Source organism: Cydia splendana, chromosome 23 (assembly GCF_910591565.1).
Source record: "Cydia splendana chromosome 23, ilCydSple1.2, whole genome shotgun sequence".
NCBI classification, from domain to species: domain Eukaryota; kingdom Metazoa; phylum Arthropoda; class Insecta; order Lepidoptera; family Tortricidae; genus Cydia; species Cydia splendana.
In genome coordinates this window covers 5,711,323-5,734,752 of record NC_085982.1, presented here as the reverse complement: position 1 = coordinate 5,734,752, position 23,430 = coordinate 5,711,323, and the positions used below count along the sequence as shown (strand labels likewise).

Sequence of the window (23,430 nt, the reverse complement as noted above, 5' to 3'; positions counted from 1 at the left end):
TGTGAAATGTAGGTATATTATAAGATTCTCATGTGTTTCAAAAATTACGTTTTAAGATCCTATCGTCATCCGGGTATTCTGTTTTTTTTTTAAGTGGCTTGTAACGAATTATATAAGTGATACGATTTTGTGTATACCTACCTGATATGTGGGATATTTTGGGGAATTTGGCTTTGAAATAATTTATATGCAGGTAAATATCGTGCATTAAAATTTTAATTTATTCGGCTTGCATAATTGCGGATAGGTATTTAAGTGGCAACATGTCTTTAAAGGTTATTATTAAAAGTGCGACCAAATCCGATTGTAGGGTAGTTAAACCTGAACACGAGCTAATAGATAATTTAAGGTTAGTTTGCGATTGACAGTTAGACAATATCACAGAATAAATAATAGTACTAGGTACAGAAGGTTCACTCTCTAACAAAACGCGTCTATATTACGAGAGATACAAGCTCAAGCGCGAGCAGCCGTCCGTTCCATACTACTGCTAGACACCAAAACTGGTGTGGCCGCATGTACTTGTAGCGACGAAATCGCGGAGTGAGACACGCTTGACAATATTTAAAGTTGTACTACTGACGTTATGATTGTACAAAGGAAAATCGTCATCATCATCATCATCAAGTTACTTTGATATACTTTAAACTGTTAAAAAATAATTATATTGCGTATCGATTTTGCCAAACAAAACTAACTACATAACCGATGAAAATAATAATAATTGTAACTTTACAAACTATATTTATTTATCTCCCTGAACTTTTAATGTCACCCCATTTTTCGATAATATTAACAATAAATTAATAATGCATCTGGGCGTGTGCTTAAATAAATAAATAATAAATAAATAAATAAATATTAAGGACATTTTCACACAAATTGACTAAGCCCCACGGTAAGCTCAAGAAAGCTTGTGTTGTGGGTACTCAGGCAACGATATATATAATATATAAATACTTAAATACATAGAAAACAACCATGACTCAGGAACAAATATCTGTATCATCATACAAATAAATGCCCTTACCAGGATTCGAACCCGGGACCATCGGCTTCATAGGCAGGGTCACTACCCACTAGGCCAGACCGGTCGTGCTTAGTTATATATTATTGGGTGTGAGGTGTAAATTGGAATGTGTTATGATTATAAAAAGGAAAATCATAATGTATATAAACGATCTACAGCACAGCATCAATGCAGCACTCTGTAGTGGCAATAAAAAATGCTCAATTTGAGCGCTTCTTTTATTTTTTGGCATTCTTATATATTGTGACCTTTTTTGTGACTTTTGTGTCATTTCTAGTCAGGATCGCGAGCCCTTTTCATCATTATAGGAGAAAAAAAGTGTCCTAAAATGTCCATACATTTTTCAAACTTTCCTTTTTGTTACCGCCATACAAAGTACCTATATGGGGAAATGGTAACACAATAGGAAAAAAGTCTGGGACATTTTTTTTATCCCATTAGGATCGAAAGAGCTCGTGATTCTGAGTAGAAATATCACAAAAGTGGCAAAAAAGGCCACAATATATAAAATGGCAAGAAATAAAAGAAACGCTCATTTACGGTATGTATCGCATCGGATTTGGGCGCACTGACTTTAAATAATCTAACCCCTTTATTCATAAAACTTTACGGGCCTGATTTAGTTAAATTATGTTTTATCCCTTTCTTACAAATACATAAGTCAAAATGACAGATAAAGACAAACGATTCATAGGTAATTCAGGCTAGTAACGCGTTTATGAATAACGCCATAAGTATTTATTTAAAACGCAACGCAGCTTCATACGGAAATAAAATTGATGCCTTTGATCTACGCTAGTCGCCATCTTTAATGTCATAATAGGGAATATTACACAAAACTCTGCGTCGGGGGCGCCACTAGCATATACTGAGGGCGCGCGAAACACGAAAATCTAAATTTCGCGTTTCGCCGTAGGCCTCTGTAAACAAACCGCCTTGATGCTCAGTGTCATTATGAAAACATCTAAAAAAAAACTGCTCTCTGGCGGTAGATCATTGCAGTAGTACCCCCTATTAAAGTAGAATGGGTGATACTGATGATGGTTATTACACTTTGCCAAATAACAAAAACGTCTAGGACCTTAGAGGATATAACCAAACGGAAACGACATGTCTATAATTTTCGGTACAAAATAGTCTGCCGTTTTTTGCGGGGGAGGGGCACATCAAATGTATACGTAACGTCAAAATAGCCATGTCAGATAAACGTCAGTCCATACATGTGGTTGACCATTGGCCGCCTATTTTCGACAGAGGGGAACGCCTGTTAATGACCACTCCGTTTGGTTATATTCTCTAAGTCTTGGACATATTTACTATTCTAAGAATCGGATGTGCTAACGGTTCTGATTTAGAAAAATCGTAAAAATAAGTTTGGAGAAAAAAAATGAAAGAAATGAAATTAAATTCAGTTTTTAAATGGTTGGAAAGGGTTCTACATATGAATGTGTGAAATTATAAAGAAGTGTGAGTGAAGTTTAAAATGCACCAAAGACGATGGAACTCTGAATGTTAGAATTACACATTACATAGAGAAAAAAATACATAAAGTGCTCACTCCATAGATCAGTTTTGGTACCAAAACGACTATTATTTTCGTAGTCTACATCTAGTATCGAGTAGCGGAATTATCAGTACTGCAACTTGACAATAGAGGTTGCAACGACCGAAAAGCCTATATAATCTAAGTTCAATACAATTTTCGTGAGTTGCGACACTAGGGAATTCTAGTATCAAGTAGCGGTACTGATAATTCCGCTACTCAAAGCTAGATGTCGACTGCGAAAATAATAGTCGTTTTGGTACCAAAACTGATGTATGGAGTGAGCGCTCTATCCTAACTATATTTCTCTATGGTATTGACTTATAATTTATAAATTATACGAACTGTGTAAAATACTTAGTGGTAACTGTTTATAACTTCTTGTTTGTGAAAACTTGAGAGGTTGGAAATATATTCAGCCCTTTTTGATGAAGGTCTGTACAACCAGCAACACTCCTAACTGTACATCTGTACTTATTACAATAGGCATAAAGTCCCCCGATGTACAGTTAACAGTGAGGGCGATGATACCATACGGTTTACTTATATTTTAACTAACGTGTCTTGATTTAATGTGTCTATTTTATTATTTACTGTACATTCTCTTAAATCATGACAATAATAACCATTTTAGCACTTTTCTGCACCTCTAGGTAAATTGTGTTTAATTTATTTTAACTAGGATTTTACTTTTGTCACTGGAATTTTTACCTTATAAACTTAATTTTAAACATTTGCATGTCCTGTTTTACAACTATTCTAGGGAGACCATAAAAATGTAAAAGTAAATTTGTAGGTATGTATTCGTTCTCTTAGTAATTTAGTTATCATTTGTTTTAATACTAAGTTAGCTTATACATTATGTACGATGTATTTAGGTTATTCAATTTTTAATTTTCTATACAATCTTCCATAGCAGAAACTATACTAGGTAACGTAAAAGGTAAATAAATAGAAATAAAGACAAATAAAATGGGGTGATTTTAGGAGAAATTAAAGTTACTTTGATATACTTTAAACTGTAAAAAAAATATTATTTTGCGTAATCGATTTTGCCAAACAAAACTATTGACTACTACTTACCGATGAAAATAATAATAATTTTTAAGTTTACTAACTATATTTATTTATCTCCCTGAACTTTTAATGTCACCCTATTGTTCGGTAATATTAACAATAAATTAATAATGCATTTTGAGCGTGTGCTTATATATTATTGGGGTGTGAGGTGTGTAAATTGGAATGTGTGTACATCCATAAGTGCTAACCTATGTATATTATTTCAGGATTCAAAGTAGTCAGGTTCTTTTTGCATTTATTCTAAAATTATAATAATTATATGTACGTGTGAAGGCAGTGACGCCGTTATTGTATTTTTTCAAAAGACCGTCAAAGACGTCAACAGACGCGCGCGGCTACAACCCGATATCAACCTTCGTGCATTGCGAAAAAGTTCACAATGACGCGCCGCGCACGATAGCCGTGACGTTCAAGGGGTTAATTATGTACTTGAAACGTATTTGTACAATGTTTTCTAGTTAAAAAATATGTAGTATATTGAAGTTTTTCGATTCCATGTTGATGTAGATTTGGGTGCGAACTAAAAATCTATTTTTATTAATAATAATATGGTAACTATTACTTAACTTGTGAGTACATTGTAAAGAAATGTTTTAGAATAATGATACATAATCTGTTATGTGAATATTCTAATTAGAGACGGGTAAGTGATGAAGACTACTGACATCCATATGAAATCGTCTTTGGCAAAAATAGATACTATGTTGCTTTTACCTTATTTTACCTTTTAGCTCATGTTACCAAGACATCATGTGAACTTAATAACAGGGATGTTGCGAATATTCACATCCGCATCCGCGGAACATCCGCATTATTTTCAACATCCGCATTCGCATAAAATCGATGCGGAGCTCATGCGGATGCGGATGTCGACCAAGTCGGTAACAGAAACGTCTTAGCGGCGGCGTAAGGCTAGGTAATTTCGTCATTATATAATAACGAAATCGTCTAGATCCCGAAAAGCCGACCTAGTTACTGTTTATTAAATAAAACGCACCTAAATTCTTGCTCAAATACTAAACGTTTCATTTTTTTAAATATAAATTACTAAAATGACGTTATTTAAGTACCAAATCTTGACATCCGCATCCGCGGATGTGAGGCTTTAAATATCCGCATCCGCAGATGTCAAAAAATCTACATCCGCAACATCCCTGCTTAATAACATGTAAGTATATAATTTAAGCGGGACTAAAGCACTATATTTGCATTATTTTACAACTTTGTATGGATAACAGTCCTTATCAGTTACTGGTCTATAATTTTAACAGAAATAAAGTATTGTCGATAGCGCCTCGTCGCGCACTCAACATTCAATGTTTTTCACAGTGTTGTCATAAAGAGAAAATATTGGCAATAGTACAATTTTTCAATAAATAAACCATGTAAAAAATTACCACCGTCTATTTATTACTTAATTTAAAAAAAAAACAACATAACACATTTATTTCGTCAGGTGACCTAATTACGACCCCAAGTTCAGTCATAATGAACCGCACTAGTACCAAAACAGGGTTCCTTTTTTTGGTGAGTTTCAGTTGTCACCAGCAAATCGTCATTTAATGCATTGCTTTTGGATTGCCCTTGGAGTTCCAAATAATGGCCCAAAAATGAACTTGAAAGTTCATTTACCAAAGTGTTGATTAAAGCCCACATTTATAGACGGGTCTAACGCCAATTTTGTTCAATTACCTTTTGATTTTGCTGGGACATCAGTCAGCCGCGACCACGACCAGTGAAACCTGTGTCGAAACGTCGGTAAATCAAGGTAATTGAATAAAATTCGCGTTAGACCCGTCTATAAATGTGAGTTAATATTGTGTTGATTAATTAAAGGTATAGACGTCCACAGGGCCGCATCGGATCGCACACAACGGATTTTTAGTAATCTTTGTATAGAAGTCACATAAGTGCGTCCACTAATCCGCAGTACCGATCAGTGGACGCAAATATCCGTTGCGTGCGATGCGGCCCTGTGGACGTCTGTCTACCTTAAATCACAAGTTAGAATTCACAGACATTGTATTTAGGTATGTACTCGCCATAAAAGATTTAAATGATATCTTTAAATAACATAATTAACATACCTAAACATAAAATTGCATACCTAAGTGCAGGACTTTTTCGCCGAAAGTTTATTAGTTTTAAGGCAACACACTTGTAGATTTCTGGAATCTATTCCCCAGGGTAGAATAAAGAGAAATAAAAATAGTAATTTTAATCATAAATATAGTATGTACATTTAATTTCACGCCCCAAAGGAACTTCTTGACTTCGTCGCAATATTTTGTATTTCATTTTTCTTGTCATTTAAAAAGTCTTTCAACTCTTCAAGTTCCGGACTAATAATTGCTAGCACATTGAATTCGTATATTTTTTTGTCAAGTGCATAATAATGTATTAACGTAGCTTCAGGGGCATATGCGGATGGTTTTACTTCTAAACTTCCTTTACTTTTCTCTGCAGTCCTATCAGCGTTCAGCAAATATATAACATCATCTATAATAGCAAAAACGCCATCCTCTTGAGCAAACATTGGTCGGATCAGTTTGATACTGTTTCGACTTGGTATACCTTCAATTTTCTGGACACCACCATGGTTTAGGTTACACAGGTACAAGTCTTTATTATTATCATAATAATACAGATTGCTATTATAATCAATGGCGATTTCTCTAACATCTTTAAGGTTAACTTTATTTTTCTTTTTTCCTTCGTCAGCGACAGAGAATACTTCATGGTCGTTTGTTAGAAAATATATGACGCCTGTTTTATTATCAGCCTCTATTTGGATTATATTATCAGTGAGAGTTCCGTACTTATTAGTTTTACCATTTGTATCGTCGTATACATAAATACCGTCAGACGCACCAAGATATACCTTTGTACTATCGTCATTTAAAGCTGTAGCGTCCCTTCCATTATCTAGTATTTTAGTGGCTTTACCGTTTTTGAGGACGTATAATCCCTGATCTTTTCTTTCGCCTTTATCATTTAAATCGGCTTCAACAAAGAAAATTGTTATATCATTGTTGTATCGCTCTTCGTCATCATCTTCGAAGTTTATTTTGTTGAGAGGTACGATAATGTTGACGATATCGTGCTGTCCAGTATATTTGACGTTGGTTTCGAGAAAGAAGTTTTCCGTTATTATCAGCAAGTCTTCACTAGCAGTAGAGTTCGTGGTGGTAGTTAGCACATCTCCAGTGGTTATAGGAGATGCTGTTGTGGTAGCCACTAGAAACAGTAGCAGGATCGAGTAAGGCGCCATGATGCTGAAATAAAAGTAAAGAGATAAATTGTATGTCCGTCTTTTGAGTAGGTACCTATTTACAGAAGTAGTGCATAGGGGCTGTCCGTAAATTACGTCATCGATTTTTGAGGATTTTTGACCCCCTTTGATTTGAAACCTTATACTAAAATGAACTCTGTTTATAGCTGAATAGAATTCATTTGGTGGCCAATTACTAAAACCGGCCGTTACTGGCGAATTATCCTAATTGTTTTCCATCGTGTTTTCACGGACACGTACGAACGTGTCTTGCTATTTCAGTCAGTCTCGACACAAAAAGTACTGAGGTTAACTGAAGTAGCATGACAAATAAGAACTTTCCGAGAAAATACGATGGAAAACATTTATGCACTACATCTGTATAGGATTGTTTGCCATAGATATAAGATACTATATTGCACCTCAGTTGGTGTGGCGTGGCGTTAAATAAAGAATTAATTAATTACTAAATAAAACAAGAAATAATGAATGAAGAATATTTTTATCACAAACCTGAACACACCTCAGACTAAGTAAGAGACGACTAATTTAGAATTGCTAATATTTCTTTTTCAGGGTTGCGTATCAAAAAAGTAAATAGAACCCCTTATGGTGCGACTCTGTCCGTCCGTCTGTCTGCCATATAGCTAAATATCTCGAGAACTGATTCGGAACAGTTAAAAACAAGGCTAATCCAGACGTATGGAGAGGTGTTTTTTTCTATGAGATTGCTAAGATTAACAGGACATTTTTAAATGTTACGTTACGGTATAAAAACAAAAGAAAATACAATTTATCGGATCCAATTCTTAAGAAATCGTAATGTGGGTAGGTAGGTGCCTAGTTACCTACATTTGTATTGTTTTTATTTAAAAGCATAATGCCGAATTTTGCCTGTATCATGTCGCGTACCTACGTAAGTAGTGACATCAACAAATAACTAGGAGTTCATGTGATCTCGTAAGGTTGGGTCAATAAGATATCAACTTGTAAACATTAGGCATACCTATAGTCACGGCGCCGCGACAGAAATAATTTTATTTAAATACTACACAAGTGTATTTAAGTAATATTTAAATAAAATTACTCGTGTAGGTTGTTGCGGAAAGTTTCCAAAGAGTAGGAAAAATTCTCGGAAGACACATGAAATAGAGATAGTTACGATCTTGGAAATGGAATTTCGTTCCCCATACAAAAATAAGAGAAGTTTCACTAATTATTCCTTTCCTACGGAACTTTCCAACGGTATATATTTATATGTAGGTACAATCGGCACTACCCGTTCAAAGTATTTAAATTTCCTGCTGCTACTTAACTTTCCTGCTGGTTACCCAAAGGTTGTCTGGAAGAGATCCCTTTTTAGCGATAAGACCGCCTGTTGTTACCTAGTCTTAAGCTTGTATTTCGCTTTCTGTGTATTTTCTAACTTTATGGTGCACAATAAAGAATATTTACTTACTTACATATCAGTAATTATTATGAGTCCTAGCCTAGGACTTAATTTAGTAAGTCTCTAAGAGACGTCCCGCCTTTTCTTTATCAGTCGGATAAAACAAGACACTTAGGTACTCGTATTTGTACACAAATATATGGCTTATAAAAATGCAGTAACGACCGAAACAGTAAATACCTAAGTATAAACCGAGCGAATATTGTAGGTACGTGCTCACAGGCCTCGGTCCGGTCACATTACATTTAAATATGTTTGCTCATCTGATGAGGAAAGCAGATGCCCAACTGCGATATCTGCGACTCTGTCGAGGATGTACAGCACTTCCTAATGGAATGTGTTCGGACTCGAGACAAGAGGGCACAACTATTTTAAGCTAGGAGTTATGCAGTAACTGATATCCCACCAAAAACATTCTGTAAAAAACTAGCCAAGTCTCGATGGAGCTGCTATTGTTTATCTCTAAAAAGTAATGAAATCTAGACAAAGTCGTGCCAAGTCTAAGGTTCCTTACTGCGATTTCTTTATTATTATAGTTAATGTTGTGTGACTTGGCCGTTGAAGGGTACACAAGGGTACAAAACCAGGTGCTCCATGACACCATTGCACCAATCTGTCGCCAGAACCGCTATCCATTGACGGTGGAAAATTGCCACTTGGAAAACGTTGATTCAATAACCAGTCAATTGTAGGCTTGATAAAGCTGCGTATTTCAATAATACTTATGTATAGGCGAGCCTGAAACAAACACTTCTTTTTGAAGCGTCAAATCGACCATCGATCTAACATAAAATAGACGTACAGACGGACTTCTATCAATGATTAGAAGCCCGTCTGTACTGGAAATAATTTTTTATACTGTATGTTTGGTGTCATGGAGCACCTGGTTTTGTACCCTTGTGTACCCTTCAACGGCCAAGTCACACAACATTAACTATAATAATAAAGAAATCGCAGTAAGGAACCTTAGACTTGGCACGACTTTGTCTAGATTTCATTACTTTTTAGAGATAAACAATAGCAGCTCCATCGAGACTTGGCTAGTTTTTTACAGAATGTTTTTGGTGGGATTTCACTTCTTTTTGTAGAAACGTGGGTATATTGATTTATTTTATTAGATTTTCTTATTTGACACATTTTTTTTCCTTTTAGGAGTAGTTTTTTTATTACCATATCTCTAAAGGCTCCGTCACACATGAGCGTTTTCAAAGCGCGGCGTGAGCGGGGCACGATGCGAGCGTGACGCGAGCGCGTGGCGCTCGCGATCTGCGCTTGGACGCAGCGGCCCGCCGGCGCGCTGCGCGCGCGACCCGCTTTGATCACGCCCGCGCAGTCACACACAACGCAGCGCGTGTTGCGAGCGGTCACTCGATTACTGAACGTTGGACGTTGGAAAGCATGATCATGGACGTTGAATAGTTTCACGAGCGTTTTGTAGCCTGCAGCAGTATATTGCGACAATACTGCCGACTGCATTACTGCAGCAAATGTCAAATACGATGATGCTGACCGAATTTTTGATATTTACCTCAGTAATTCAGTCGGCAGTAGTGCATGCTGCAATCCTGCTGCAGTATAGCTGCCGACTGCATTACTGCCAAAAATGTCAAAGTTGATGTATTTTTAACCGCCTTAAAATAAAGGTTCTCAGTTTGACCCGTATGTATGTTTGTTCGCGATTATCTCGCGTTTGGCTGAACCGATTTTGATGCGGTTTTCAGAAAAGTGTTTGTTACATTCTGGTAAAGGTTTTAGTATACATAGATCTGAGCTGATGCTGAACCCTGGTTGTACCTAGTGGAACTCAGGTTTGGTGCAACATAAGCCCACGCTAATTTGGTCATCCGTCACATCTTGATGAGCACTTGGGAGAGCAGTACCTTAGACAGAGCTGATGCTGAACCCTGGCTGTACCTAGTGGAACTCAGGTTTGGTACAACATAAGCCCACGCTATTTTGGTCATCCGTCACATCTTGATGAGCACTTGGGAGAGCAGTACCCAAGATAGAGCTGTTGCACCAAACCTAAGTTCCACTAGGTACAGCCAGGGTTCAGCATCAGCTCTGTTTCAGGTACTGCTCTCCCAAGTGCTCATCAAGATGTGAAGGATGACCAAACTAGCGTTGGCCTATGTTACACCAAACCTAAGTTCCAGTAGGTACAGCCAGGGTTCAGCATTAGCTCTATCTTGGGTACTGCTCTCCCAAGTGCTTATCAAGATGTGACGGATGACCAAAATAGCGTTGGCCTATGTTGCACCAAACCTGAGTTCCACTAGGTACAGCTAGCGTTCAGCATCAGCTCTATTTCAGGTACTGCTCTCCCAAGTGCTCATCAAGATGTGACGGATGACCAAAATAGCGTGGGCCTATGTTGCACCAAACCTCAGTTCCAGTAGGTACAGTCAGGGTTCAGCATCAGTTCTATCTTGGGGACTGCGTTCCCAAGTGCTCATCAAGATGTAACGGATGACCAAAATAGCGTTGGCCTATGTTGCACCAAACCTGAGTTCCACTAGGTACAGCCAGGGTTCAGCATCAGCTCTATCTTGGGCACTGCTCTCCCAAGTGCTCATCAAGATGTGACGGATGACCAAAATAGCGTGGGCGTATGTTGCACCAAACCTGAGTTCCACTAGGTACAGCCAGGGTTCAGCATCAGCTCCATCTTGGGTACTACTCTCCCAAAGGCTCATCAAGGCGTGTCGGATGACCAAAACAGTGTGTGCATATGTTGCACCAAGCCTGAGTTCCACTAGGTACAGCCAGGGTTCAGCATCAGCTCCATCTTGGGTACTACTTTCCCAAAGGCTCATCAAGGCGTGTCGGATGGCCAAAACAGTGTGTACATATGTTGCACCAAGCAAAACGCCTATGTCTGACGGAGCCTTAATACAGCTGAGACCAGCTGAGGGTTCTTCATCAGATACTTCAGACCTTCGATTGTTGACATCAAATGAAGCGGCCCACCAATTTGATTATTTTTTGTAAAGGCGGTATGTCGATCTCCAATAGTTTGGTTGGACTCTTGTGTTTTCTAATCAGGGTCACCAGGTACTCCAGATCTTCGATTATCCTAGTTTTTATAGTTTTCCCTTTATGTGGCCATTAAACCCTAACTCTGTACCAAATTTCAGCTCTCTGAGTTTATGGGAAGTACTAGTTCTATTCTGATGATCATAAGTGAGTGAGTGTGTGTCATAAATGCGAAACTTTGCTTTCGCTTAACTTCGGAACTAAATGACCTACAGACTTGAAATTTTGGATTTTAAGTATGTGATTATAGCTTACTGGATGACGAAAATTTCTGCGTTCTGGTCTTATCCAGAGGTTCTCAAATAGGGACCTGAAAATGCGGCGAAATGGTTCCAGTAAAGGATGGTACGGCAGTGTTTGCTTCGCGCTCGACTTGGCGGGGGCACTGCCGTGCCCCCCGATTGGGGGTTTTGACTCGATATTGGCGGAACCCCTGTCTTAAACTGCGAAATTCGTGTATAGTTTTTTTGATAGCTAGTAACACTTAAATGAATTGAAATTGAAACTCTGTAATGTAGCCCAACGGAGTCCGACATGTAGATTTAAAAAAAGTATTCAGCTTTATTAAATAATTAAAACTTACCAAGTGTGTGTCTCCCACAGCTAGTCCGTACCTACTGTCAGATTAGCTAATGTCAAAGCATCAGCATATAGTCATCTTGACCCCCTAATGGGGGCAGAGGCCAGATAAACGTCTGTCTTTCGTAATAAACACACGTTAACTTTATATACCTTATTGTGGTGGAGTAAGGTTTAAAGTAGGTATTAAAGTATTTCCTGTACATTTGCCAGACATATCTAGTAGGAAAATCTGTATAAACAATGGGATGGTAACGATTTTGCTATTTAATAATTATTAATTATAATTACGTATTTGGTCAGCGGCTATCTTTCCGTAGCTGTATTTAAATGAAAGAAATTACCTATTTATTATTTTCTTGAGCGAATTGGGGCAGCGTTTGAGGAAGGGAGGTCATGACCCTCGTTCCAGGTCATTCCTGATGCAGACGCTGTCTATCGCGGTCCAGCGTAGCAACGCGGTGACCGTGATGGGCACATTTGCGTCTTGAAGGGCTCGGGACGGGTTATTTGACTAAGTTCTTAGTTGTGACGTTGTTAAATTAGTTTAAATTTAGTTTAGTATCAAGTTAACTTTAATGTAATTTATTAATTTAACGACTGAGTATGTTTAGGTAGACTTAAGTTTTAATTTCTATTAGGATTAGTTGTATTGATGGTTTATGTAATAAATAAAACAGAGTAGGTAATTGTCTTGAGGTAAATCTCCCCATTTATTTCGCGCGTTATCCCTATCAGTCCCTATCTATGGTCGCCATTTTCTAGTGGCGCTATCTTTTGTTCCCTTTAATTACCGTTTTTAAACGACTTCAAAAAAGGAGGAGGTTATTTCCTGGAATAACACCCCCTCTTAAGGCTTGTCTCAAATATTTAGCAGAGGGGAGCTGAAGCCAAAACATAGATTCGTCAATTCAACCACTTGAGTACTCTCACGTCTGATGTGGACAAAGTGCCAAATATGTGTTTAGGTACACGACCATAAGGTAAGGCAATAATGCCCATTATAAGTATTAAGGTAGAGCATAGTGATCTAATTCTCTTTGAGGTAGAGTATACATACATACCTATATTTGGCACTTTGTCCGTATCGATATTTTCAGACGTGACTGGACTAGATCAAAACTGCCAAAAAACGACCTGAAAGTTTTACATCTTCTGCCCGCGATTTCGTCTGGGTGAGATGATGATGATGAGTATTGTTAAAACTATCCTATTTTTTTCTCGAGCCTTAAACTATCTCCAAATTTCAGGTTCAGTTAATAGGGGATATTACTGCAATGTTCTGCCGCCAGAGTGCAGCACTACCGACTCAGTAAATTCATAGACTAACTTATACATACTGTGCCTTAAACTGTTTTTGACGAGTTTTCACAGACAATAAAATATGACATTGATGCATCAAGGCGGTTTGTTAACAAGGGCCTACCGGTAAACGCGAAAATCGAAATTTAGTTATCTGCCTCTTTATCGCTCGAATATGCAAGAGTAATAGAGAGATTAGATAACGAAATTTCGATTGTATTGTTTCGCGGTAGGCCATGTGTCAATGTGGTTTGTTTACTGTATGTGCCACAAAGGTGCCACCCAGCCCATCGACACCCCATACTATGATAAATTAGGAACGTACTTGTTACCAACATTGAGGCATAGAAATAATCTTATCGAATTAAAATGACCGCTGTTGCATTTTGGTAGCACATACCATACTTGCTTTCAACATAGACGTATTATACTTACTTTTCTTTAGGTTGGTATGATCGGTAAAACGTCAACCGTCATTTTAAATTTTCGTGAAAGCGGTAATGTTAAATGATTATTTCTGTGTTTAAGACAATACTTTATCTTTTACTTAAATGGGGGGCAAATCATTAAGAAAATGTGAAGTTTGTGGGGTCAGGCGTGTAAGAAGAGTAACTTCTGATATAATTTTGGCCAGATTTCCGCTTGACCCGAACAGGTCGGTAAACTGATGTTTTATGCGATATTTTCATTTTGAGTGGTTACCAGATACTAATTTAATTAGTTTGGAGTAGTTTTTAGGGTTCCGTACCCAAAGGGTAAAACTTCTGATATATTTTTGGCCAGATTTCCGCTTGACCCGAACAGGTCGGTAAACTGATGTTTTATGCGATATTTTCATTTTGAGTGGTTACCAGATACTAATTTAATTAGTTTGGAGTAGTTTTTAGGGTTCCGTACCCAAAGGGTAAAACGGGACCCTATTACTAAGACTTCGCTGTCCGTCCGTCCGTCCATCCGTCCGTCCGTCCGTCCGTCCGTCTGTCTGTCACCAGGCTGTATCTCACGAACCGTGATAGCTAGACAGTTGAAATTTTCACAGATGATGTATTTCTGTTGCCGCTATAACAACAAATACTAAAAACAGACTACTCGTTAATTCGCACGACCTGGTTGAATGAAAAACCTGGTTAATTGACAAATGTATACCTAATATAGGATAAGTACTTACTTTTGCAAAGTCTGTTTGTAATGTGTTATCGCATTAAGTGCTATCTGTGTTTTCTTTGTTTTATTTATTGTTTCCTCTTTGAAGCATGGTCTTTTGATCTATTACTGTTATTTAATTTATTGATTAATAATTATAATATAAAACTCCAACCTCTGAACATCTGATCTACAAATGAATGTAAATAAGCCTGACAGTAGTTTTTTCCCCTTTTTGGAAGTTGGAGTTCACAGCTTTCACAGGCAAGGCTCAGTGTTTGCAGGAGTGCTTTAAAAGTAGATAGTAGCTTTATTTACGTTCATAACATAAGCGTATTGTAATAACTAATATGCCTACGTAAATAATAAACTATCTGTATCGTATCTTTAATATGTTAAATAAAATTATTTTTATATTTTGCTTTTATTTTATTAATCCTAGTGATACTCAAAATTTACTGTTACAATAGTGCAGTACAGCAGCATGTATCGCACATTTATCGATATCGATAAATGTATTGCACATTTATCGATATCGATAAACAGTAGGTACGCCAGTAGTGGCAAGCCCTAGCGTTGTGTTTTTTTTGTGTTGGCAATATTGACATGTATTTGGTGTGTTGGCACAATGTACGTTCCTAATTCGGTTTAAGGCTTGTTCCAGAGTGCCGACTCTTAAAACGTAGTGATTATATGCTCTTTGGTGCCACCTACGCAGAGCTTTGCCTAATATTCCCTAATCTCTTTGGTGCTTACCAAAGAGAATAGATGCTTAACTATTTGCATAAAAGAAGTTAAACATCAAAGCGAGCAAGCAAAGCAAGCAAGCAAGCTACCTTAAAACGTAGTGATTATATGCTCTTTGCATCAAAGATTGACAAAGTCAAATTTAGAATAATATCAATCAATAAAAATCGACTACGATAGAATAGTGTAAAATGTTTAAGAAAATAAAAGGATATTTTAAAAGAAAACAGACTGAATTGTATGGGGCAGACGCTGAGGTCGAGAATGAAGTAAGCCACCAAAAAAGCAACAGTAACCCATCATCTTCCTCGCGTTGTCCCGGCATTTTGCCACGGCTCATGGGAGCCTGGGGTCCGCTTGGCGACTAATCCCTAGAATTGGCGGAGGCACTAGTTTTTAAGAAAGCGACTGCCATCTGACCTTCTAACCCAGAGGGTATATAAACTAGGCCTTATTGGAGTTAGTCCGGTTTCCTCTCGATGTTTTCCTTCACCGAAAAGCGACTGGCAAAATATCAAATGATACTTCGTACGTAAGTTACGAGAAACGCATTTGTACTAGCCGAGGTTTGGACCCGCTACCTCCGGATTGCAAGTCACACGCTCTTACCGCTAGGCCACCAGCGTAAGAAATACTACTTTATTTGTTTCATAAAAAGGTTCAAATTAGATTGCAACGAATATGTACATTTTAATGTACATGTACATTTAGACTCACGAGATTATAGGATATTCACAGTCATTTGGTATACAATTTTGAATAATCCATTCAGTCATTTTCAATCTAGAGCAGTTCTAAGTCAACTCTGGATTCTTTTTAGGTATAAACTTTTCGTAACTTTTACATCTGTGAGCATCCCACGGGCTGTTCCGTACAAACACATTTTAATCCTGTGTTGCGACTTTCTTTTCGGCATTTAAAGCAGGCGATTCTTTTTCTTGTGCATATTTTTGACCATTTGTCATAGAAAAGGAAACTTACACCTGCAAATCTTCAGAAAATTCGCGTTAGTACGGGACAAACGGTAGAAAATTTCATGAAATGCTCCAATGACGGTGATGAAGAGTAATAACTGTCCCCAGCCGGAGTACCGGTGCTGGTGGACGTGGCAGTACATCCTGGAGCTGGTCTGCTGGTTCTCGAAGAGCGGGTTTCTGAACGCCGTCTTCAGCTTGCTCGTGTTGGGGAGTCTGATAACGACCATCACCAGGTTCCGCTACGAAGAAATATTGGTTAGCATTTAATGGAGTTGGCCGGTCGAAGTATTTATATTTATTTATTTATTTAATACAGCGCAAGCTTACAGTACTACACCAATTCACTTACACACTAGAAAAATATGGCTACAAATATAATGACCACCAAAAAATACTTTGGTACCCTAAAAAAAATCATGCTTACCAAAAAACATTACTGAACACCAAAAAAATAAGGCCTAAAAATACAAAAGTACCACCGTTTTAATTACGACTGCACTTCAAATTGTATTCAAATACCAAATATTGAATGATCACCAAAAATCATTAATGATCACCAAATCTTGAACACCAAATTAATGCGATATTTTCACCTAAATAAACCACTATGATTACCAAAAAACGTATACATATTACCAATTAAAGTAAACTGATGCCAAAATTACTAGCCCCTCCCGCTCAACCCCCCGTACCCCGCACCGCATACCTAATACCTAACCTAACCTACTACTACTAGTCTAACTTAACCTGCTACTAGAAAAGTGGGTTAGGTTAGATTTGAGCTGCGACCCATACAGAAACGAAATGCTACTAGAAAAGTGGGTTAGGTTTGAACTGCGACCCTTACAGAAACGAAATGCTGCTAAAAATGTGGGTTAGGTTAGGTTTGAACTGCGACCCTTACAGAAACGAAATGCTACTAGAAAAGTGGATTAGGTTAGGTTGGAACTGCGTCCCTCACAGAAACGAAATGCTACTAGAAAAGTGGGTAGGTTACGTTTGAACTGCGACCCTTACAGAAATAAAATGCTACTAGAAAAAGGCGACGAAGTGGGTTAATTAATTTAATAGGATAACGATATATTAAATATTGCACATTTTTAATTAAAATGTGGTTACAATTTTGGTGGTCATTTACTATTTTTGGGTTTACAATTATTATTTTGGAGTAATTTGCTTTAATAGGATAGCAAGATTTAAAAATTTGGTTGTAATTTTACATTAAAATGGGGTTTGAAATTTGGTAATCATTTACTATTTTTGGGTTAATAATGATTAGTTTTTGTGTCATTTCCTTTAATAGGATAGTAAAATGTAATAAAATTGGTAATCATTTCACATTAAAATGGTGTTATAATTTTGGTGATCATTTATTATTTTAGGGTGGTAAAATAGATTTTTTTGGTATTAAATTTTACTAAATCTGGTGATCAGTTAAATAGCAGCCGAAAAATATATACATGTCAGAAAAATTACAAAAATAACATGCAAACAGCTAAAATGTCAAGAAAGATAAAATTTACAATTTCAGTCAATTAATTACAATATTTTAGATTTATATAATGTCGAGAAAGTTGGGGTACCAATCCCATCCTCTTCAACACCTCTGGACTGTCGACTCGATGATGAACGACCGAGAGATAGTGAACTAAGAGTAACAATTTCCTCCAATTTCAGTTCAAGCGTATCCTAGCAGATGGCGCCAGTACAGCTTGCTTGTCAATACTTAGAATTGTGTCAATTTTTTGTTTTCTTTGATGGAATTTTAAGACCTGGCCAGCCCTTTAAGCCCTTTATTCTCAAAGAAAAAGGGACAAGCTATGATGGCGCCACCTATGCAACCTTTGACAGTTGCCAACCCCATTGATTGAGCATGGATATTTACCCGGGCGACCAAGTTACGGGCCGCTAAACCTTATTTTTCACTAACTTTCGATATTGAGTGCTCCCGTAATTACTTTTAATGGCTTTAATTTAAATCAACTTACAAAAAAGTTAGAGGTTATCATGATGATGGAAAAGTCCCAGGGCTCAAAGTCCATACCAAATTTCATCTCAATCGGTCTCGCGGTTTAAACTTGACGTGGTAATAAACAGACAGACAGAGTTACTCTCGCATAATAGGCGGAGCGTATGCGAAGGTCTCCATTTCTGCTTGGGCGAAAATGCTTTCCTATGTCAGGATACTCTCTCTACAGATCGCATTCTCAACCAATAAATGTCAAATTTTGTGAGCAGAAAAAATTATAAATTAATTTTATATCTAATCACTTTTTGGATTTTTTTTAAATAACGGAGTCATACATTTGTTCAGTTGTAAGCTTTGCTCACAGAAACACTACACTAGTACAGTCAAGTTCATAAAATGTATACATTTTGTCACCTTAATGCAATGGAATGAGGTGAAGAAATGCATACATATTTATGAGCTCGACTGTATTATATACTAGTAGGGATATAGTAGACATCATCTCTTATTGTGAAGCTTTGTAACTGTATTTCAGATAATGGATGTGGTGTACAACATATGGTACGCGCTGGTCGTGGCCAGCGTGGCGATCTCAGCTGCGCGAGAGTACCCCGGCGAGCCCGTCACTCACTGCATGAAAGGTTTTTGTTATACTCTTTATAAGCAACTTATCCATCTTGCATCATTTTACGTCAAAAATGTGATAGTTACTATTATAATATACTATGTTATGTCGCACTATACTTACGAAACTCACGGTATTTTGCTATTTCTAGTGGGTTTCCTGATGGATGTCGTTTCGTATCTCCACTACCTGCCCATTCCTCACCAGAACCACATCAAAGTCGTCTGCTACTTCATACGTGTGCACCGGCCTTTAAGGTTCATCTGTAAGTACTAAATATATGTTTCTGCTCTCCGACCGGAAAGCGTCAACTTTCAGCGCGCTGCGCTTAACAAAGTTGCCCTTTTCCGGCGAGTAGGTGGCAGAAAAATAGTATACACACCTCGGCCAGTAAATAACAAAGCCTCAGATCACATGTGAATTGTCGGCCGAGGCAAAGCCGATGTCGACAAACATGAGACCAATTTGTCTCATCGCTCGTACAAAAGAATACGAGTACTACTAGACTACCTAGAGTAGGTAGTGAGGTGACAAATATTTTAACACGTTCCCTGTGTACCTAGGAACCAGAAATTGAGTCCACATGTGCAACATGTTTTTTGTCAAAAGGTTCATAGCCAGTATGTGCATGCAAATAAAAAAGACCTAGCTCACACGTGTAAATTTCGGCAATGCTTTAAGTTTATATGGGGTCGTGCATCATTAGTGGTGCATGCACGTATCATATGTACCCTAAAATGCTACACATATGATGCATGCACAGGGAACGTGTTAAAAATAACTTATACCGCAAAAATATGGAGGTGATATATTTTTGGCCGGTACTGCAGATTAGGGTCTTAGGCGTAAAAATCATTTGAGAAAAGTCATACTAGGTACTTGACTGAAAAGCTCTCTACTAACTATATCACGATTGTTTATAATACAGTACATGTGGTGTTACTTTCTCGCACCAGTGCGGGAATGAGCACTTTCCCTGCCTATGTCGAAATTTTAAAGGGCCATATGAGTCGCCCAACTTCAAACTCGGGTAAATCCATCTGTCAGATTATACGATTATAGTATTAAGAGAAGGTAATAGAGTAGATATTTGCTGAGAGGGTCGAATGGATTTACCCGAGTTTGAAGTTAAGCGACACATAATATATGTACTGTAAAACGTTGTACGATACATGTGCGAATAGGTAATTCGCAACTCGTGTCGATATATAACACTCCCTTCGGTCGTGTTTTAATTTTTCGCCACTCCGCTACTTTCCGCACTTGTATCGTAAATAACTATTTTGCAACCCTATTTACACAGTTAATATAATGTGATGCCTGAAGCCATAATTAAGCTGAACAAGACATAACTAAGCCAAGATTGCTTGATCCAGGGATGACGGACAGAGACAAGATGAACAGCAGCCTCCTTGTGACCACGCTCAAGTACATCTACTACACGTTTCTCCTGCGGACCCTGTGTGCGTACTTTTGGATGTACCTCGTCGGCATCAAATTTAGGGTAAGTCCCCCTCGGATTGTTAGATTTATGTATGTAACGACTCTATGGAGTCCTGTATTTCGAAATAAAGATATGTCGAGAATCGTGGGCGTATCATACTATATCGGCAGCACATCAGAACCTTCAATCGTGGATGACGAGGGCCTTCAATGAAATACGATATTCAACTCACAGTATTTACTGGACAAGACTCATTACAAATGACAGCACACGTTACGTTTCTTATCTTAAGCAAACCAGTGGATTTGACCCAGGAATCGCCACATACGTCATCTTCTCCTGTTCGTTCTCATCGTTCCCCTCTGAAGAATGATTGACAGCATAACTTCAATTGTTCTGGACTTCAATTGTTTTAACAGCGCACTCTGTGACGCCTTGGCAGAACTGCGCCGAACGCCACTCAGGTGTACGTAACACCCTAGTCTGCTCTATTTGTCAAAGGTTGCGTGATTAAACACCTCTTAAAGGCGATAGATGGTACAATTCAGCCATTCTCCGACAGATATATTGAATTGAATACATATTACGTATGATGATTTTTTATTGCAGTTTGACCGTCCCCATATAAACGCCCAGCGTCGAATGATGCAGCTTGTCAGCTCTGCGCTCACGCAGATTGACAACCAAGACGAGCAGCCGGTGCAGTTCGAAATGTTGTATGCCATGTACATCGTTAACAAAATCTTCATACCTATTGGGTAAGAATCTTGAACGCCACACTCGTACTGGAGCATTCCACGGCCTGCCCCGTACAGACGCATTTTATTTTCTGTGTTGCGTCTTTCTTTTCGGCATTTAAAGCAGGCGATTATTTTTCTGTGCTTTTTTTACCTTTTTTCATAGAGAAGGAAACTTTTATACCTGCAAATCTTCAGAAAATTCGCGTTCGTACAGGACAACGGTAGACAATTTCATGAAATGCTCCCTATACAATAATGTGGGTCGTTCTCTGAGAATATGTCTGCGGATGCGTCTAATTGCCACGGCTCTTTTCATACATTTTGTATGAAAATATATGGATCGGGGCAATTAGACTGCGGACATATTTTTGCATCTATATTTTTACAATTGACTGTACTTAGACGACAAATAATAATGCAAAATATGAATATGATTTAAGTTGTAGGACATTGTATTTTGTTACGCACCGCCGATTAGGTCATAATTATTGTGTCAATTGTCAAATGTCGGAATGTGACTTAGTTGTTGTAATTACAAGTCTTATTATTGTTTTGTCTACGTCGCTAAATCTGCCTGTTGCCTCTTCATACTTATTAAACCGCTGAATTGATTTAAATGAAATTTGGTAGGGAGGCAATTTGAGGCCCGGCCCGGGTAAGGACACGCAGACGAAATCGCAAGCAGAAGCTAGTAGTGTTAATATGTACAGTCGCCATCAGATATATCGGAGCGGCCAAGGTGCTCACAAATATCTGAATTCTTTTATTGTTGTTTTATAAAACACTCTTCTAAAACCACATTGTAGACGCAGAGCGTTTTCACATTGTGATCCGATATCGGATGTAGGATCCTACATCCGCGTTGTCAGGCCGCGGGGGGCGCCGTCTTTAGCGGTCACGCACACTGCAAAAAACATTATGCCTACACATACGCACACAAACAAATATTATCGGTCCTGGGTGGCTCTGACATGGCTGAATTTATCGGAAGCGCCTTTCCGATATCGGATGTCGAAAGGCGAATATGCCAAAAACAGCTGGAGGAGAATGCCAGCATTGAGATTAAGTCCGTCATTTTTGCGTTATGTATCGTTTTAAAAAAAGTAATGATTTATTAAATTTATAAATAAATACAGATAAGAGAAACACACATATATCTTACATTTTACTTCCTCGATATCGGATCGGACAATGTGAAAACGCTCTCACCGTGATATTTTGCTTCCAGCCCTCCAGACTTGGTCCTAAACGATGCCGACCGCATAGTGTTCCTGATGGTGATGGTGACAGGCACCCTGATGGTGACGGGGGCGGCGGTGGCCGCGCTCTCCTCCGTCATCAGCGTCCACATGCGCCCCGAGGAGAACTTCCGCACGCGGTACAAGATCATCATGAGGGATCTGGTACGGTTCAACCTCTTGTTCCTGATGGTGATGGTGACAGGCACCCTGATGGTGACGGGGGCGGCGGTGGCCGCGCTCTCCTCCGTCATCAGCGTCCACATGCGCCCCGAGGAGAACTTCCGCACGCGGTACAAGATCATCATGAGGGATCTTGTACAGTTCAACCTCTTGTTCCTGATGGTGATGGTGACAGGCACCCTGATGGTGACGGGGGCGGCGGTGGCCACGCTCTCCTCCGTTATCAGCGTCCACATGCGCCCCGAGGAGAGCTTCCGCACGCGGTACAAGATCATCATGAGGGATCTGGTACGGTTCAACCTCTTGTTCCTGATGGTGATGGTGACAGGCACCCTGATGGTGACGGGGGCGGCGGTGGCCGCGCTCTCCTCCGTCATCAGCGTCCACATGCGCCCCGAGGAGAGCTTCCCCACGCGGTACAAGATCATCATGAGGGATCTGGTACGGTTCAGCCTCTTGTTCCTGATGGTGATGGTGACAGGCACCCTGATGGTGACGGGGCGGCGGTGGTCGCGCTCTCCTCCGTCATCAGCGTCCACATGCGCCCTGAAGAGAGCTTCCGCACGCGGTACAAGATCATCATAAGGGATCTGGTACGGTTCAACCTCTTGTTCCTGATGGTGATGGTGACAGGCACCCCGATGGTGACGGGGGCGGCGGTGGCCGCGCTCTCCTCCGTCATCAGGGTCCACATGCGCCCCGAGGAGAACTTCCGCACGCGGTACAAGATCTTCATGAGGGATCTGGTACGGGTCAACCTCTTGTTCCTGATGGTGATAGTGACAGGCACCCTGATGGTGACGGGGGCGGCGGTGGCCGCGCTCTCCTCCGTCATCAGCGTCCACATGCGCCCCGAGGAGAGCTTCCGCACGCGGTACAAGATCATCATGAGGGATCTGGTACGGTTCAACCTCTTGTTCCTGATGGTGATGGTGACAGGCACCCTGATGGTGACGGGGGCGGCGGTGGCCGCGCTCTCCCCTGTCATCAGCGTCCACATGCGCCCCGAGGAGAGCTTCCGCACGCGGTACAAGATCATCATGAGGGATCTGGTACGGTTCAACCTCTTGTTC

General features: G+C 39.2%; 2 protein-coding genes across 2 annotated transcripts in view; one reads left to right on the top strand and one right to left on the bottom strand.

The window, feature by feature from the left end:
• Positions 1-5,039: 5,039 nt before the first annotated feature.
• Positions 5,040-12,027, bottom strand: LOC134801840 (uncharacterized). Its single transcript, XM_063774475.1, has 2 exons — positions 11,994-12,027; positions 5,040-6,928 (listed from the first exon to the last, which is right to left on the bottom strand). The coding sequence occupies exon 2, from the start codon at positions 6,922-6,924 to the stop codon at positions 5,902-5,904; it is 1,023 nt and encodes a 340-aa protein (XP_063630545.1). The 5' UTR covers positions 6,925-6,928; positions 11,994-12,027; the 3' UTR covers positions 5,040-5,901.
• Positions 12,028-18,689: 6,662 nt separating this feature from the next.
• The window catches only part of LOC134801742 (uncharacterized), a 76,294-nt gene continuing 71,553 nt past the window's right edge, over positions 18,690-23,430 (top strand). Inside the window, exons 1-6 of the mRNA XM_063774339.1 lie at positions 18,690-18,768; positions 18,904-19,017; positions 20,129-20,256; positions 20,806-20,954; positions 22,165-22,803; positions 22,839-23,414. Of these exons, the coding sequence (XP_063630409.1) occupies positions 18,762-18,768; positions 18,904-19,017; positions 20,129-20,256; positions 20,806-20,954; positions 22,165-22,803; positions 22,839-23,414 (1,613 nt within the window). The 5' untranslated portion in view covers positions 18,690-18,761. The remainder of the gene's footprint in view (positions 18,769-18,903; positions 19,018-20,128; positions 20,257-20,805; positions 20,955-22,164; positions 22,804-22,838; positions 23,415-23,430) is intronic.

What these genes read in the sequence shown, in the direction of transcription:
- LOC134801840 (XM_063774475.1), bottom strand. Translation starts at nt 6,924, where the DNA reads ATGGCGCCTTACTCGATCCTGCTACTGTTTCTAGTGGCTACCACAACA.